At 68.5% G+C, this 17,198-nt stretch overlaps 1 protein-coding gene across 1 annotated transcript; it reads right to left on the reverse strand.

Annotated features, from left to right (window-relative positions):
- Positions 1–4,485: 4,485 nt before the first annotated feature.
- Positions 4,486–16,846, reverse strand: SIGLEC1 (sialic acid binding Ig like lectin 1). Its single transcript, XM_086747277.1, has 21 exons — positions 16,777–16,846; positions 15,755–16,111; positions 15,377–15,673; positions 15,012–15,275; positions 14,474–14,728; positions 13,745–14,044; positions 13,271–13,525; positions 12,506–12,808; positions 12,056–12,310; positions 11,447–11,746; positions 10,599–10,853; positions 9,317–9,619; positions 8,954–9,208; positions 7,908–8,207; positions 7,386–7,637; positions 6,758–7,057; positions 6,355–6,609; positions 5,662–5,961; positions 5,229–5,328; positions 5,066–5,138; positions 4,486–4,787 (listed from the first exon to the last, which is right to left on the reverse strand). The coding sequence occupies exons 1-21, from the start codon at positions 16,823–16,825 to the stop codon at positions 4,770–4,772; spliced, it is 5,046 nt and encodes a 1,681-aa protein (XP_086603403.1). The 5' UTR covers positions 16,826–16,846; the 3' UTR covers positions 4,486–4,769.
- Between the last annotated feature and the right edge of the window lie 352 nt (positions 16,847–17,198).

A 17,198-nucleotide genomic window follows, 5' to 3' on the forward strand; every position in this document is an offset into this window, starting at 1 on the left:
ACGGGGTGCGGGGGGGCTCGGTTCCCAGCCAAACGGGGCCTCGGCGCCCAGCAAAGCGAGGGCAGTGAGCCGTCCCCAGGATTACGGCGAAGAGCAAACCGAAGCGTGCCCGCGCGCGCCCACGGATCCAAGGAGAAACGCCTGGGCGCATTTCCGCGAGGTCCGCCGCCCGGCGGCAAATCCGCGGCCTCGGGTTCACCTTCCGATCTGCCCTTATTCCCTCGCCCTGCCTTCGCGCCATGTGACGGGGGGGGATTTGGCTTAACGCGCGGCGTTCCAGAAGGAAAGGAGGAGAAGGAGCTCAGAGGGCCCGGAGGTAATCGCTGGCTCCTCGCCCTTCCCGCGGCCGCGGGGCTGGATTAAGGTGGGCGCGCGCCCTGCTCCCCGCCCGAGCCTGGCTGCTCCCCGCATCCCTGACCCCCAGGAAGAATTTTCATAGAATTTCAGTGTCGTAGAATTTTAGAGGCACAAGAGCCGTCCCCACCCTGGCCCACCCGCCGCCCATCTCCGTCCCGCCCGTGCTTGGCGTTGGATGGAGGTCCTGTAACCGGTGGGACCCTTCCCCGCACCCCCTCCTCCGCGCCCCTCTGGAGCCACCGGTTGTGCCGGCATCTGGCACCGCAGCTCACCGGGCTCCGGCGTGCGCGCGCCAGCCGGCAACATCTGCCCTGGCCCCCCCGGCAAGCAGCGGGGCAGAGGGGGCCAGCTGGAGAGGCCGGCCACCCGGCGGGGGGTTTGGGCCAGAATTCATTAGCTCCAAGCTGGGGAGGGAGGGAGGGAGGCGAGGCGGCCGCCGACCCTTGGCGGAGGCCGGGGGCTGGGTCAGGACGCGGCGAGCGGCGCGGGCGCAGGTGCGGAGCGGGGGGCGGTGGGTCGGAGGGCTCTGCCGTGAAAAGGTGACTGCCAGCCGGAGGGGGGACCTGCCCGGGTCACCCCGGCCCCGGCCAACCCGTCTGTCAGGGCCGAGGTTCCGCAGACGGCGGAGGTTTGACCTCGCTGGCACCAGATGCTCGGAGGGATCTTGGCGAGGAGGCGGCGGCAGCTGCAACGGGCTCGGGAGGGGGACGCCAGCCTGCCGTCACCCTGCCGTCACCCATGGGCTCAGCGTTGCTCCCATCCTGTCCTGTACCATCCCCATCCCACCCCATTGTGTCCCATCCCCGTTTGATCTCATCCCCATCCCATCTTGTCCCATCCCCATCTCCGTCCCATCCCATCCCATCTCACCCATCCCATCCCATCCCATCCCATCTCACCCATCCCATCCCCATCCCCATCCCATCCCATCCCATCCCGTCCCACCCCATCCCATCCCATCCTAGCCCATCCCATCTCACCCATCCCATCCCATCCCATCCCCATCCCATCCCCATCCCATCCCATCCCATCCCATCTCACCCATCCCATCCCCATCCCCATCCCATCCCATCCCATCCCGTCCCACCCCATCCCATCCCATCCTAGCCCATCCCATCTCACCCATCCCATCCCATCCCATCCCATCCCATCCCATCCCATCCCATCCCATCCCCATCCCATCCCCATCCCATCTCACCCATCCCATCCCATCCCATCCCATCCCATCCCATCCCATCCCATCCCATCTCACCCATCCCATCCCATCCCATCCCATCCCATCCCATCCCATCCCATCCCATCCCATCCCATCTCACCCATCCCATCCCATCCCATCCCATCCCATCCCATCCCATATCACCCATCCCATCCCCATCCCATCCCATCCCCATCCCATCCCATCCCATATCACCCATCCCATCCCCATCCCATCCCATCCCCATCCCATCTCACCCATCCCATCCCCATCCCATCCCATCCCATCCCATATCACCCATCCCATCCCATCCCATCCCATCCCATCCCATCCCATCCCATCCCATCCCCGCCCCCATCCCATCCCCATTCTATCCCATCCCATCCCATTCCCATTCCCATTCCCGTCCCATCCCATTCCCATCCCATCCCTCTTGCAGTTCCAGGTGGGGCAGGAGCAGGGCCGGTGACAGCTGGACATGGGACAGGGATGGGATGGGGACAGGGACAGGGATGGGGACGGGATGGGGATGGGATGGGGATGGGAAGGGGACGGGGAAGGGGACAGGATGGGGTTGGGGCGGACACAGCCTCCCCACACACAGCCTGCCACGAGCCGAGCTCTGGGAACGGGGGATATTGCGCGTTTGCGGCTGAAACCCCTGCCCCCAGTGCTGCCGTCCCACCAGCCCCCGCCCGTGGGCCCATCCTGCCCAGCCGCCCCGCTCGGGCAGGGGAAGGGGCTGCGCTGACCGTGAGACGTGGCACCGGGGAACTCGGCACCGGGGAACTCGGCACCGGGGAACACGGCACTGGGAACACGGCACTGGGAACATGGCACTGGGAAACACGGCACCAGGGAATACGACACTGGGAAACATGGCACTGGGAAACACGGCACCAGGGAATACGACACTGGGAAACATGGCACTGGGAAACACGGCACTGGGAACACGGCACTGGGAAACACGGCACTGGGAAACACGGCACTGGGAACATGGCACTGGGAACATGGCACTGGGAACATGGCACCGGGAAACACGGCACTGGGAACACGGCACTGGGAAACACGGCACTGGGAACATGGCACTGGGAACATGGCACCGGGAAACACGGCACTGGGAACACGGCACTGGGAAACACGGCACTGGGAACATGGCACTGGGAACATGGCACCGGGGAACTCGGCACTGGGAACACGGCACTGGGAAACACGGCACTGGGAAACACGGCACTGGGAACATGGCACTGGGAACACGACACTGGAAACACGGCACTGGGAACATGGCACTGGGAACATGGCACTGGGAAACACGGCACTGGGAAACACGGCACTGGGAACATGGCACTGGGAACACGGCACTGGGAAACACGGCACTGGGAACATGGCACTGGGAACATGGCACTGGGAACACGGCACTGGGAAACACGGCACTGGGAACATGGCACTGGGAACATGGCACTGGGAAACACGGCACTGGGAAACACGGCACTGGGAACATGGCACTGGGAACACGGCACTGGGAAACACGGCACTGGGAAACACGGCACTGGGAACATGGCACTGGGAACACGGCACTGGGAAACACGGCACTGGGAACATGGCACTGGGAACATGGCACCGGGAAACACGGCACTGGGAACACGGCACTGGGAAACACGGCACTGGGAACATGGCACTGGGAACATGGCACCGGGGAACTCGGCACTGGGAACACGGCACTGGGAAACACGGCACTGGGAAACACGGCACTGGGAACATGGCACTGGGAACACGACACTGGAAACACGGCACTGGGAACATGGCACTGGGAACATGGCACTGGGAAACACGGCACTGGGAAACACGGCACTGGGAAACATGGCACCAGGGGACACGGCACTGGGAAACACGGCACTGGGAACATGGCACTGGGAAACACGGCACTGGGAAACACGGCACTGGGAACATGGCACTGGGAAACACGGCACTGGGAAACACGGCACTGGGAAACACGGCACTGGGAAACATGCCACCGGGGAACTCGGCACTGGGAAACACAGCACCGGGAAACACGGCACTGGGGAACTCGGCACTGGGAAACATGGCACCAGGGGACACGGCACCGGGAAACACGGCACCGATGCCACTTCAGTGCACGAGCAGGAGCAGCAGAACGGGCGGATGAGGGGGGACGAGCACCCACCCGAGCGGTGCGGTGCGGTGCGGCGCCCCCGAGCCCCCCAACCCCCAGCCACGCTCAGGACACTCCAGCTCCACCTCCCACACGCTGTCCGGCCGCACGGGCCTGGCCGAGCGCGGGTCCGGCAGTGTCCGGCAGCGTCCGGCAGTGCGGCCGCAGAGTGACATCTAACGGCGGTGGGCCAGGAGGGGACACGGCCCAGCGGCGAAGCCCCTCACTGCGGCCCCCGGCCCCAGCCCCACTCCGGCAGCACGGGGCTGGTGGGACAGGGCTCCTCGCTGTCCCCCACCTCACCGAGGGGACGCGTTTGGCCTGGGGACCCCGCTGCCGTCCTCTGCAACTGGCCAACAAGACAGATGCCGAGAAGATGGGGTGCTCTGTCTCCCAGCGCCGCATCTCCCGTCGCTCCGCCGCGGCCGCCGGCTGGCGTTGGGGGACAACCCGGCGAAGGGAGCGGGGCAGGAATCACACGGTAACGCGGGGGGCGCCCCGTTCCCTCCGCCTCGCCACCCCTCCCGAAGCGGGGCGGTAAACCCCTTCCCGGCTCATCCCAACGGGCGCCGGCCGTGCCTTGCGCTGGGTTTGATTTCCAGACGCGGAACAGCACGCGCGGAGACCCCGGCACGCGGCCGGCAGCACCCTTGGGGGGTGGCTCGGGTGGGGGACAGGAGGGTGGTGCTGGTGGAGAGGCTGTCCCCAGGCTTGCACCACCACCAGGAGATAGATTTTTTGATACATATATATATTTTTTTTTTAATTTTTGTTTTTTTCCCTGGCGTTTCGCTGGTGGAGAGCAGATCCGAGCCGTCACAGCTTGCCGGCGCCTGGCATAGGCGGAGCACCACGCGCGGTGGCGAGCGCAGCCCGTGCCCAGCGCGAGAGCGTCGCCCGCGGCGCGGAGGGTCGAGGGGCAGAGGGGCTGGAGACGCGGCCGGGTCGTCCCCAGGGCCGTGGCCGCCTGGATCCAGCCAGGATGGGGCCGCGCGCTTCCAGCACCGGCTGCTGCCGGAGCTCCCGGGCCAAAGAGCCACCGGCTCAGGAGGATCCATCCGACTGGAAAAGGTTGGGGCCGGTTGGGGGAACCCTGCCCGCGGCAGAGCCCGGGACACGCGGAGCGTGGCCCGGGGGGGGATGAGCCTGCGAGGGGCAGCTTTGCTCCCTGCCCCCTCCTCGGCGCAGTCGATGACGGCCAAAGCCGTGGCAGCAGCACGCAGCAGCCCGGACCCACATCCCCCAGCCCCGCACTGCTGGGACGCTCCGTGGCCTGGGGATCCCCCCAGGGAGCTCGGGGGGTGGGGGGTCCCCAAAGCTGCCCCCGTCGCCATTCCTACCTGCAACGGCTCCTGCTTGCTCCTCAGCTCGAAGGTGTCCTCGGCTCCGGACCAGCCCCAAAACCTCCTCATCCTGGGAGGGAGCAGAGGGAGCTGCCGAGGGCCGGCGCAGCCCGGGGGTCCCTGTCCCCCTCCCCGTCCCTGGCTGGGACGGGGACGTTACCTGGGCCACAGCTTGACAGCCAGGAGGGCCAGGGCGGCCAGGGGGATGACGGCCGCCAGCAGCCCGGCCAGGACGGTGAAGGCCAGGAGGTGGGTGAGGGCTGTGGGCAGAGGGGAGCTGGGGTAGCACCTTATTTTGGCTGTTGTCAAACCCAAGCCAACTTCCCCTCGATTTTTTTGGACCCGTCCGCAGCGATTGACTCAATTTGCAGCTCCCGTGGGCTTTTTTTATCCCTTTCCTAAACCCAGCCTTCATCTCAACCTGGAACGCTTCCGGAGAAAAGCTCCTTGAAAGGAAAACCCTCCCTGCTTTCCCGTCCCCCTAAAGACTCGCGCCTGCTTTTGCTTCCACCGGTCACCCCCACCTCTCCGAAACCGCCTTTCCAGCGCGATTCCCCACGGAGCCCCCCGGGGCGGGGGCCAGCCCCACTCACTGCGCGCGTCGAAGTAGGCGCCGGCCGTGGCGTTGCCCAGGGGGTTGGTGGCCACGCAGACGTACTCCCCCGAATCCTCCGGCCCCACGGCCCCCAGATCCAGCCGGAGGGCGTTGTGGGAGCGGGAGGCGCGGACCCCCGGGACGGCGGCGGCGGGGGCCAGGCTGGAGGCCAGGAGCAGGCCATGGCGGTACAGGGCGATGGCGGACGGCGGGTGGCTGTCGGCCGCGCACAGCACGATGCCCACCCGCCCGCTGCGGTTCTCCAGGAAGGTGCTGACCGACACGTCCCGGGGGGGGTCTACGCGGGGGAGATGGGGCTGGCGGGGGCCGTGGCGTGGGACCCCCGCCCACGCTGACCTGGACGCTCGCTCCTCCCGACTGGATCGGCCCCAGCCCGTGGCTGACGGTTTCACGCCCTCTCCCACCCTTAGCTGGAGCATCCCCCCGGCATCCACTCCCCATCTGACTTCCGAGGGGTGTCAGCCATTGCTAGACAAACCCCAGCACCCTCTTCCCCCGTCCCAAAGGGAGAGGAGCAGGGCAGGGAGAGGAGGAAGAGGAGGAGGAAGGCCCCTCGCCGCAGCAGGACTGCACGGGCGGGACACGTGTGACGCCCGGCTGGATGCGCCCGGTGTATCGGGGGCTCTGCGCCCCCGTCCCACCCCGCCCCCAGGGACCAAGGGACGCTCACACAGCACGCTGAGGCTGAGGGGGGCCGAAGCGGCGCTGCCCCGCGTCCCGCTCGCCCGGCAGCGGTAGGAGCCGGTGTCGGCGCTGGTGACGCGGGCGAGGACGAGCGAGGCGGCCGGTCCCTCCCGCAGCCAGCGGCCGTTCTTGTACCAGGTGTAGTTGGCCTCTGCGCCCACCCAAGGGACGGCCGAGCAGGTGACGGTGGCCGTGGCGCCTTCGGGGACTTCTGGCAAGGGCTCAACCACGACTCTGACCCCTGAGGAGGAGGAGGGAGGCGGGGGACGCCCTGGGTTGGGATTGAGCAGGACAGCGCCATCCCCAAGCCCCCCAAAACGGTTCCCGAGAGCCGTGCTCCCACGGGACCCCGACACAGGGTCTCGCCGCAGTGGGGGGGCCGCCCTCACCTCCCAGGTCCAGGCGCAGGGACGAGGACGCGGTGCCGAGGCTGTTGTTGGCCGAGCAGAAGTAGACCCCCACGTCCCGCGGCTCCAGCCCCCCCATTTCCAGCCGCAGGGAGTTGGGGGCGGCCTGGACGGTGAAGCGGGGGTCGGCCGCGCCCCGCGCGGAGGCCAGCGGTGCAAGGCCGGGACCCCGGCGCAGGGTGATGTCGGAGGGGGGGAAGCTGTCAGTGGCGCAAAGCAGGACGGCGTGCAGCCCCCCGCGGGGGTCCACCAAGGAGGTGAAGGATGGCTCTCGGGGGGCGTCTGCAATGACAAGGACAGAGGGTTCCCCCCCCTCCAAAAAAAAAAAACACCTCTGGTGGCAGGGGACCAGTGGGGCTGGGGGGGGACACTGTGGTGCTGGCTGAAGCGGGAGGTGGGGAAGGGGCACGATGCGAGGCCGGGGAGCACCCGGGACCCCCCCGCTCCCCCCCGCGGGCTGGGTTGCCACTGTTTGTCACCAGCCTGTCGCGAGATGTCACCAGGTGGCGACATAGACCTCAGCATCCCCCCCCCCACCGGGCTGCCCTGGACCCCCTGATCCTGCAGGACCCGGTGCCCCCCACCCCAGTGCAGCCCCCCCCTCACTCACAGAGCACCCTGAGGGCGGCGGGGGGGGCCCGGCGGCCCCGCTGCCCCCTCCCCGCTTGGCAGGCGTAGGCGCCCGCGTCGGCGGGCCGGGCGGCGGGGAGCACGAGCGAGGCGTCGAGCCCCTCCGCCAGCCACCGCCCGTTGCGGTACCACGTGTAGGGGGGCCCCGGGTGGGCACCCAGCTCCCGGCAGGTCAGCGTCACCTCGGTCCCCTCCAGCACCTCGGCCGAGGGTCGCAGCTCCACCCGGACGGCTGCGGAGAGCGGAGCCCAGCCGGCGCTCAGCGCCACGAGGCCGCGGCTGGGAAAAGCCGTTCGCGGCTCCGAAGCCCCCGTCTCCACGTGCTGGGTGCGTGCCCACCCGCCCACGCGCCCGCCCACGCGCCCACGCGCCCACCCTGCCCTCCCACCATTCCTGACCCCCCGACGGCAACACTTATTTGGCCGTACCCCTCCATCCCCACACCGACCGCCCGGGGGTCCCCGGGCAGAAGCCCCCCACCCTGCGGCAAAGCCGGACTCACCCCGCACCCGGAGGGGCAGGGAGGCGCGGGCGCTGCCGAGGGGGCTGCGCGCCCGGCACTCGTACTCGCCCTCGTCTTCCTCCGAGGCCTCCGGCAGCTCCAGCCGCAGCACGTTGGGCGCGGGCGGGACGCGGTCGCTGGGGTGGTCCCAGCCCGGGGGGGGGCTGGACGCCACCGGCCGCCCCTCCTTGAGCAGGGTGAGCTGGGACGGGGGGTTGCTGTCAACGGCGCAGAGGAGGATGACCGCCGTCCCCTCGCCGCTCTCCGCGAAGGCCTTCATCCGCAGGTTCCGGGGGGGGTCTGCGGGAAGGAAATTGGGGAGGGGGAGACAAGGGGGAGGGGAGGATAAGCAGTGTCTTGGCGAGCACGGCCCGTCCCGGCTCAGCGCTCCTCGGAAAAAAAATAACATTCACACAGCGGTGGATGGCGAAGCTCTGCCAGGGCTGGGGCCCGTGCTGCCAGGACGGTTCGGCAGCGTCCGTCCGGCATTCCCCGTCCCGAATCGGGAGCAGGGAGAGAAGGAGCGCATTTGTTGCCGGGTTCTCAGGTGAACCGTTCCCGGAGCGCTGCTCCACGCTCACTCCTCACGGCAGGTTTGTAAGCTAAAGCCGTCTTTTTCTAATAAAAATTTAAAGGATCTTACATTCTGGCTCGCAGCTACGTTTTCTTTCCGCGTCTTTTTTTAAACAAAGTCTGGTTTTCATTTTCCAAATCAGGAAAAAAAAAATAAAAATCCTGCAACGTTTCCTGAAAGCCAATGATTTTTCTGTTTCAGCTCCGGCGCAGAGCGTAAGGACAAACTCGGGGCACGTGGAGAAACTCGAGCAAAATCTGCAGATGGCGGGGGGCTGTCCGACCCCCCCCCTCGCCGGGGCTCGGACACAGGGCTTGGTTAAGAACGGGAACGAAAGCTGATTTTTTTTTTGAGACCTTGAAATTAACCCTGCTCCCCTGTCCAGACCCAGCCGAGGGGACTGGCCGAGGGCCGGGTGACACCCAAGGAACCTCCCGCCGCGGCGCGAAGCCCCCCGCCCGCGGGGACTCACAGAGGACGTTGAGGGTGGCGGGGGCAGAGCTGCGGGTCCGCGCCGGGGTCCGCACGGCGCAGTGGTAGGAGGCGGCGTCGGCGGCCGCCACGCTGGGGATGGCGAGGGCCGGGGCCGAGCCGCCGCTGAACCAGACCTTGTTCTTGTACCAGGTGTAGCTGAGCGCGTCCTCGCCGCCGCTCTCCACCGCACACGTCAGGTTGACGGCGTCGCCCTCCCGCACGTCCGGGGAGGGGGAGATCCAGACCCTGGCGGCTGCGGAGGAAGGGGAGGAGGATGAGAGCCTTCAGCTCTTCGACACAACCGCCTGTTCCCATCGCTCCCCATCACCACCCCGTCTGCGGCGCCAGCCCGGCACTCAACTGCTTGCCGTGAAGTTGGCGGCGGTGCTGGTGTTGCCGTAGGCGTTGCTGGCGGAGCACACGTACTCGCCCTCGTCCTCCAGCAGCACGGGGCGGATGGTGACGCGCAGGGCGTTGAAGGCCGCGGCGACGCCGAGGCGCGCTGGGGTGGCGGGCGGCGGCAGCGCCGTGGAGGCCACCAGCGCCCCGTCCTTGAAGAGAGCCAGCTCGGCCGGCGGGCGGCTGTCCACCCCACACTGCAGGACGGCCCGCTGCCCCTCGGGGGTCTCCAGGAAGGAGGTCAGCACCGGCGCCCGCGGCGGGTCTGAGCGGGCCGGGCGTTACGCGGGGGCCGAGCAAACCCGAAGTACTAGGGGTTTATCGGGGAGACGCGCTCCCACAAACTTCCCTCTTTCGGCACTTTGGCCTTTTCTAAGGGCGGGGGATGTGTTGTGGCAAAGCGTGCAGAGCTCAAGGCCTCTGCGTGGGACACGCAGCGTTTGGGAACAGCGCCGCAGCCAGGGCTGCGCAAAGTGCTCACCATGTGCCAGCCATAGACCTTGCTCAGCATCCCATCCCATCCCCTCCCCTCCCCTCCCATCCCATCCCATCCCATCCCCATCCCATCCCATCTCACCCATCCCATCCCATCCCATCCCATCCCATCCCATCCCATCCCATCCCATCCCATCCCATCCCCTCTCACCCCATCCCATCCCATCCCATCCCATCCCATCCTCTCCCCTCCCCTCCCATCCCATCCCATCCCATCCCCATCCCATCCCATCCCCTCTCACCCCATCCCATCCCATCCCCATCCCATCTCACCCATCCCATCCCATCCCATCCCCATCCCATCCCATCCCCTCTCACCCCATCCCATCCCATCCCATCCCCTCTCACCCCATCCCATCCCATCCCATCCCATCCCATCCCATCCCCATCCCATCCCCATCCCATCCCATCCCCTCTCACCCCATCCCATCCCATCCCATCCCATCCCATCCCATCCCATCCCATCCCCATCCCATCCCATCCCCTCTCACCCCATCCCATCCCATCCCATCCCCATCCCATCCCATCCCATCCCATCCCATCCCCATCCCCATCCCATCCCCATCCCATCCCATCTCACCCATCCCATCCCACCCCATCCCATCCCATCCCATCCCATCCCATCCCATCCCATCCCATCCCATCCCATCCCCTCTCACCCCATCCCATCCCATCCCATCCCATCCCATTCCCATCCCATCCCATCCCACCCCAGCACCCCTCTCCCCCCGCCTCAATCTCCCACTCACAGGAGACGCGCAGGGCGACGGCCGGGGAGACGCTGGTCCCCGCGGGGCCGTGGGCTCGGCAGTGGTAGGAGCCGGCGGCGGCGCTGGCGACGCGGGGCAGTGCGAGGAGGTTCTGGGGGCCCTCCTGGAGCCGCTCGCTGTCCTTGTACCAGGAGTAGAGGGTGTCACCCCCCGGCTCGCCGGCCAGCTCGCACGTCAGGGAGACGTCATCTCCTTCCCGCACCTCCGCGGACGGCGAGACGAGGACTCGGGCAGCTGGAGCACGGAGAGACGGCATCATCAGCTCGGTGGGCACCGCCCGCCCCCGAGCCACCCCGACGCAGCACGGGACGGGAACAGAGCCCTCATTCCTTCCATAACTCCACGGGCGCACTTGGACCCACCAATCGGAGGGCCAGGTCCCAACCCAAAAAACAATTCCGGGCCAGATTTCTGCTGCACCCCGGGAATCGCGGGTGCTGCCTCGCTCCAGGGTCTGGGTGCCGGTTAGGCACCCACACCGACCCGCTGCCAAAAAGCCCCCCAGGGCAGACCACTGCGGCCCTGCTCATCGCCCCCGCGGCCCTGCGCAGGGACCCCCCAAAGCAGAGATGGGGACGTCCCGTCCCACCCGCCGCCCAGCCGCTGCCCCGCGGCACGGAGGCAGGATCACGCACGGCCGCCACAGCTCGGGTCGCCCGGCCGCTGCCCGCCACGCTCAGTGACATTTTCCTGCCCGGCCGTCACCGCGGGATGGCACCGAAGCGGCCCGAGGCACAGAGGCAGGAACCGCGTGGGAACGGTCACATCTTGTGTCGGCTCCCACTCGACAACCGGCAGTACGGTGTCGCGCGGCGCGCGGCGCTCACTCTGCACGCGGAGGTACAGGCGTCGAGCGGCGCTGCCGTGGGCGTTGGTGGCCGTGCAGCCGTAGCTGCCCTCGTCTGCCGGCGTCACCTCCCGGATCTCCACCCTGAGGGCGTTGGGGGCGGCCGAGGCGCTGACCCGCGGGCTGGGGCTGCTCCCCGCGTCGCTGGCAGCCACCAGCTCCTCGCCGCGGTGCAGGGCCAGCCGCGCCGGAGGGTTGCTGGCCACCGAGCACTGGAAGATGGCCAGGCGGCCTCGCTCCGTCTCCAGGAACGCCGTGAGCTGGGGGTCCCGCGGGGGGTCTGCGGGAAGGGAAGGGAAGGGAAGGGAAGGGAAGGGAAGGGAAGGGAAGGGAAGGGAAGGGAAGGGAAGGGAAGGGAAGGGAAGGGAAGGGGAAGGGGAAGGGGAGGGGGAAGGGGAAGGGGAAGGGGAAGGGGAGGGGGAAGAGGAAGAGGGAAGGGGAACTCAAAGACCCGCTCGTGTGCCCACACCAGCTCTGCCCGCAGCCCGGGCGCAGCCACACATGTGAGCGGAGCTGGGCACGCGCGCACGGACATCGGCTACAAACGCGACACGGCGACAAACGCAGCCTCCCCGCAGCCCGTACGTACACAGCACGTCCAGCGAGACGGCGGCGGAGCTGCGGCTGCCGCCCTCGGTGGCGACTCTGCAGCGGTAGAGGCCCGCGTCCGTGCGGGCCACTTGCGGGAACAGCAGGGAGGCGGCCGAGCCCTCGGCCAGCCGCTGCCCGTTCCGGTACCAGGTGACGTTGGGCAGAGCCGGCGAGTCGCTGCTCAGGCTGCAGGTCAGGTTGGCGGCGTCGCCTTCCAGCACGCGGGACGACGGAGCCACCGTGACGGTGGCAGCTGCGGGCAGAGGTGGGAGGCAAGCGGGCGCTGGCACCAGCTCGCCAGATTTCACGGCTACTCTCCCACCACCGCCCTCGACTCCCGAGCCGGTGCCCTTCCCCGCGCTCCCTTCCCACCCTGCCCTCTCCCGGGATTTTCCCAGCCGCCGCGGGGACGCGCGGCACCCGGCCCTCTCCTGCCCACCGCGCTCACTCTCGGCCCTGAAGTCCACGGCGGCGCTGGCATTGCCCTCCGCGTTGGCAGCCCAGCACACGTAGGTCCCCTCGTCCTCCAGCACCGTGTCCCGGATCTCCAGCCGCAGGCTGTTGTACGCCCAGGCGGCACGCAGCCGGGGCCCGGGGGCGGCGGGGCAGCCCCCCGTGCAGGCCACCACCGCCTCTCCTCTCCGCAGGGTGAGCGTGGCCTCTGGGTCGCTCTCCACGGCGCACTGGATGACGCCCCGGCGCCCGCCCGGGGTCTCCAGGAAGGAGCTCATCGCTGGCTGCCGGGGTGGGACTGCGAGGGGGGGACGTCTCCGGTGAGGACATTGCGGACCCCTGAGGTTGGGAGCACCCCAAGGTCCGAGGGATGGCGGGAGGGCTGGCGCTTCCTAACGGTATTTTCTCTGGTTTGGTATCAGGGAGAATTCTTGTTTTACAGCACAGAAAATGTTTGGAAGGCGAAATCCAACCAGAACGTATTTTTCACAGGGAAATGCGGGATCATTTCTTGCTCTGAGAACCTGGATTTGATTTCATGGGGCTCTTTAAAACTCTTTGGCTGCTGGGACTTTTGGGGCTCTCTGAATTCCTCCCCCAAATTCAAAGATTTACCCGCAAAAGGGACATTTCCCCCTTGTCCCCATTCCCACTCCCGAGCTCGGCGGTGATGGGGTGGGAGCAGCAGAGGGGCTTCCCAGCAGGACCACCCAGCCCAGACCCCCGCAGCGGCCACCCCAGCCCCCCCGGCAGCACTCACAGAGCACGCGGAGCGCGACGGCCGCCGAGACCTCGCTGCCGTTGCCGCTGCGGACCTCGCACTGGAAAGCGCCCGCGTCCTCGCCGCGGACGGAGGGGAAGCGCAGCGTCGGGGCCCCGCTCTCCCGCAGCCGCTTGCCGTTCCTGTACCAGGTGTAGAGGGTCTCCTCCGGCGCGGCCCGAGCCCCCAGGCAGGTCAGGGTGACGGCCGCCCCTTCCCGCACCTCGGCCGAGGGCTGGACCAGGACCTCTGCGGCTGGAGGAGACGGGAGAGGGATGTCACGGAGCGAAGGGAGGGCACCGCCACCGCGTGGTCCCCAAGACACCCATGTCCCCCGGTGCCACGCGGGTCCCGCCAGCTCTCAGGGCTGCGTGGCCCCCCAACCCCACCGAAACAGCCCTGGGGGGTCATCGGCACCCATGACGCCGGGCCAGGAGCTTGGCACCCCCTCACGCTGGGAGCGGCTGGACTCACCGCGGGCGAGGAAGGGCTTGGCGGTGCTGGCGTTGCCGTAGGCGTTGCTGGCCGTGCAGCGGTACTCGCCGCTGTCCTGGGGTCCCGCGCCCCGGATCTCCAGCCGCAGGGCGTTGCGGGAGGCGGTGACGCCCAGTCGCTGGCGGGGGGCCGCCTGCGACCCGCTGGCCGCCAGCAAGGCGCCGTCGCGGTAAAGGGCCATGGCGGCCGGCGGGTGGCTGTCCACGGCGCAGAGGATGATGGCCAACCTGCCGCCCTGCGTCTCCTGGAGGAGCGTGACGGTGGGCGTGCGGGGGGGGTCTGCGGGGGGAGAGAGGATGTGGAGCTTGGGGGATTCCGGCTCCCGCGGCCGCTCCTCCCGGCTGCTCTCCCCTTACGTAAGCGGGTTGGATTTACTGGCAGAAATGTCAAAGCCAGACCCCGGTTGTTTTATTTTTCCCCTGACTCGCGAAAGCTCCGGAGCTGTTGTTATCACAGCTGGCGGCTCGGCAGCCTCCCCGCGTGTCGCGGGTCAGCGGGGGAGCGGGGGACGCTGCGGACAACGGGCCCTGCGCAGCAAATACCGCTTAACGGCGCCGGCGAGCGCGGCTCGCGGCCGGGAATTCCTGCGTTCACAGCAACTCCCACCCAGGAGGGCTGGAGCCCCGCTTTGACGGGGCACACGGCGTTTGGGGCAGAGGCTTCGGGGCACAAAGGGACCCTCGCCTGGTGGGAGCGGCAGGCACTCACACGTCACGCTCAGGCTGACGGCCTGCGACGTGTCGCTGCCGCGGTTGTTGGCCACCTTGCAGGAGTAGTAGCCGGCGTCGCTGGCGGCCACGCGGTGGAAGAGCAGGGTGTGCGCCGCGCCCTCCTTGAGCCAGGCGCTGTTCTTGTACCAGGTGTAGTTGAGGTCCTGGCCCTCCCGGCCGGGGACGTCGCAGGACAAGGTGGTGGCCGTCCCCTCCCGCACCTCGGCCGCGGGGCTCACCGAGATCTCTGCAGCTGACGGAGGTGGGGGCGCGTTGGCCCCCAGCCGCCGAGCCCCCCGACTCTGCGGGGTCCGGGCACAGGCGGGCCCCCCTCTCTGGGGCTCGCCGCAGCCCTGCGCCGTGAAGGACGAAGGATGGGGGCATTGCGGTCCTGCGCCGTGGGCTCCCCAGCTCCTGGACCCCCACCCCAGTGCCTGCCCCTGCCCGCCCCAGCCCGGACTCGCTGGGCGAACCCCGTCCCCGTCCCACAGCCCCCCTCCCCGCCCAGCGACGCCCCCCCAGCCTTGGGCGCTTACAGAAGATGTAGAGCGTCACGGCGGGCGCCGCGTCAGCCCCGACGGCGTTCTCGGTTTCGCAGCGGTACTGCCCGTAATCCTCGCGGCGAACGTCCCGGAGGGTGAGGGTCCGCCGGCTGCCCACGGCCACGCCATCCTTGTACCAGCGGTAGGCCGAGACCGGGGGGTAGCTGCTGCTCGCCTCGCAGGTGAGGGAAACCGCGTCGCCCGGGCGGATGTTCTGCGCGGAGGGGCTGACCGACACCCGGGTGTCCTTCGGGGCGTCTGCGGGGAGAACGGACGGATGCGGGGGGCGGCGGTGAGGCGGGCGGGACAGGCCGGACTGTGCCGTAGCCCGTTCCGCCGTGCAGAGCCGTCCCACGTACGTCTGACACGCAGGACGACCTCCCCGGTCGCCTTCCTGGAGCCATACGAAACCTCGCAGAGCAGCTTTTTGGAGTGGTCCTTCCAGGAGAAGGAGGTGGCCAGGGTCAGGTAGCGGCCGACGCCGCTGGTGTCCAGCTGGACCCGGCTGGTGACCGTCGAGAGCCGGGGGTCGTAGCCCTCCCAGCGCAGGGTGCCGTCGCCCGGCGGGCAGGCGTAGGGCGTGGAGCACTCCAAGGTGGACGTTTGCCCCTCGCTTTGCTCCTCGCTGGCAGCGATGCTGGGGTGCTCCAGGTCGTCTGGGGACGGGGAGCAGAGGGTGGGACGTCTGCATGGGGCAGGGGGGCAGGGGGCTGCGGGGGTCTCACCGCCGTACCCACCCGAAACGCTCAGCATCACGTCCTGCGCCGCCGACCAGCGGTCGCTGTTGACGATCTCGAAGCGGAATCTGTAGGGCCCGCTGTCCCCCGGCGTCAGCCCCCGCAGCAGCAGCGTGCAGTTGCGTGCGGCGGGGTCTCCCAGCAGCTGGGCCCGGCCCCTGAAGCGGGGGTCCACCTCCTGGGCTGCCGAGTGGAAGACCAGCGTCTTCTGGTTGTCATAGTCCTTGTACCAGATGGCCACGATGCCGTCGCCGGCCGTCACCTTGGCGGGGTAGCTCAGGGCGCAGGGGATCACCGCGCAGGCGCCCGTGACGCTCCGCAGGAATTTGGGGTAAGCGACCCCCCAGGAGCCGAGGGCTGTGCCGGAGGGGAGGGATGGGGGGGTCAGGGTGCCAGCGGGGTCTGCAGCCCCCCGCTCCCCTCCTGGGACCCAGCGGGGCCATGTCACATCTGGGACGGGGGGCAGGGAGGGGCTCGGGTGGAGGAGAATGGGGCTGCGAGAGAAAAACCCCCCAGGAGAAAATTTTGAACGGGGAAAGGGGGAGGTGATGGGGAAAAGCCAGATCTGGGGGTGGTGCTTTTGGACAACGCACAGCACCAGCAGGACTGGAAAAGCAAAAGCCTAAATAACCGGTAAAAAGGGAAAGTTTGCCCTTCTGGCCTCCAAAAGTTGGTTTCCTTGCCCCGCCTCGCTGGCCACTCGTCCTTTCTCTCGTGCCCTGGCTGATCCCCACCACCCCATCCCGGCGCGCAGCCCCTGGGTACCACGTGCCGGAGGAGGGGGCACGGGCACGGCGTGACACGGCGTGTGCCGGCAAATCTCCCCGGAGCCGGGGAGCATCCACCATCTGTGCCGCGGCGTGCGGCACCGCCAGGACCGGCCTCGGCGTCCCCAGAGCCTGATCCGCCCGCCCCTCCAGCATCGCATTCCCGGCAGGACCGTGGCACCAGCGCTCCCATCCCGCTGCAAACCCCGCCAACCAGTCCCTGCAGGAAACCAGCCCGCACCAGTGGCACCGTACCTGGCGGGAGGAGGCTGGCCAGGAGCACGAGGCACCGCGGCAGGCGCATGGCAGCACGGCGGGCGCGGCTGGGGGTGGGAGGCGGTCGGTCTTGGAGGTGGGCGCTCGGCGGCGGGGCCCCTGTCCGCAAGAAGAGGTGGCCGAAGGCCGTGGAAGACGTTGTACATCAGCGCCGTCCGGCTTTTCCCGCCCCAGCGTCGGCCAAAGGCAACTGCGCCTGCTGCCCCGCTCCGCCGGGCACCTGGCTGCCGGAACGCCGGAGACACCGAGGGGCCGGCGCCGCGCGGGAGCGAGCAGATGGCGGGCTGCGGAGGGCTGAGGACCGGGTCTTGGAAGTGGGGCTGAAGGACACGGAAATTCAGGCTGCGCAGCCCGGAGCCTGGCGCAGCCGGTGCCCGCCCGGGGGTCTGCCCCCGACTTTC

Source organism: Chlamydotis macqueenii, chromosome 4, assembly GCF_036417535.1.
Source record: "Chlamydotis macqueenii isolate bChlMac1 chromosome 4, bChlMac1.mat, whole genome shotgun sequence".
Lineage (NCBI taxonomy): Eukaryota > Metazoa > Chordata > Aves > Otidiformes > Otididae > Chlamydotis > Chlamydotis macqueenii.

Coding starts and splice junctions, on each gene's coding strand:
- SIGLEC1 (XM_086747277.1), bottom strand. CDS start 16,825: ATGCGCCTGCCGCGGTGCCTCGTGCTCCTGGCCAGCCTCCTCCCGCCA. Junction 9,209..9,316: donor CGCCAACTTCACGGCAAGCA/GTTGAGTGCCGG, acceptor CTTCCTCCGCAG/CCGCCAGGGTCTGGATCTCC. Junction 5,962..6,354: donor CCTCAGCCTCAGCGTGCTGT/GTGAGCGTCCCT, acceptor TCCCCCGCGTAG/ACCCCCCCCGGGACGTGTCG.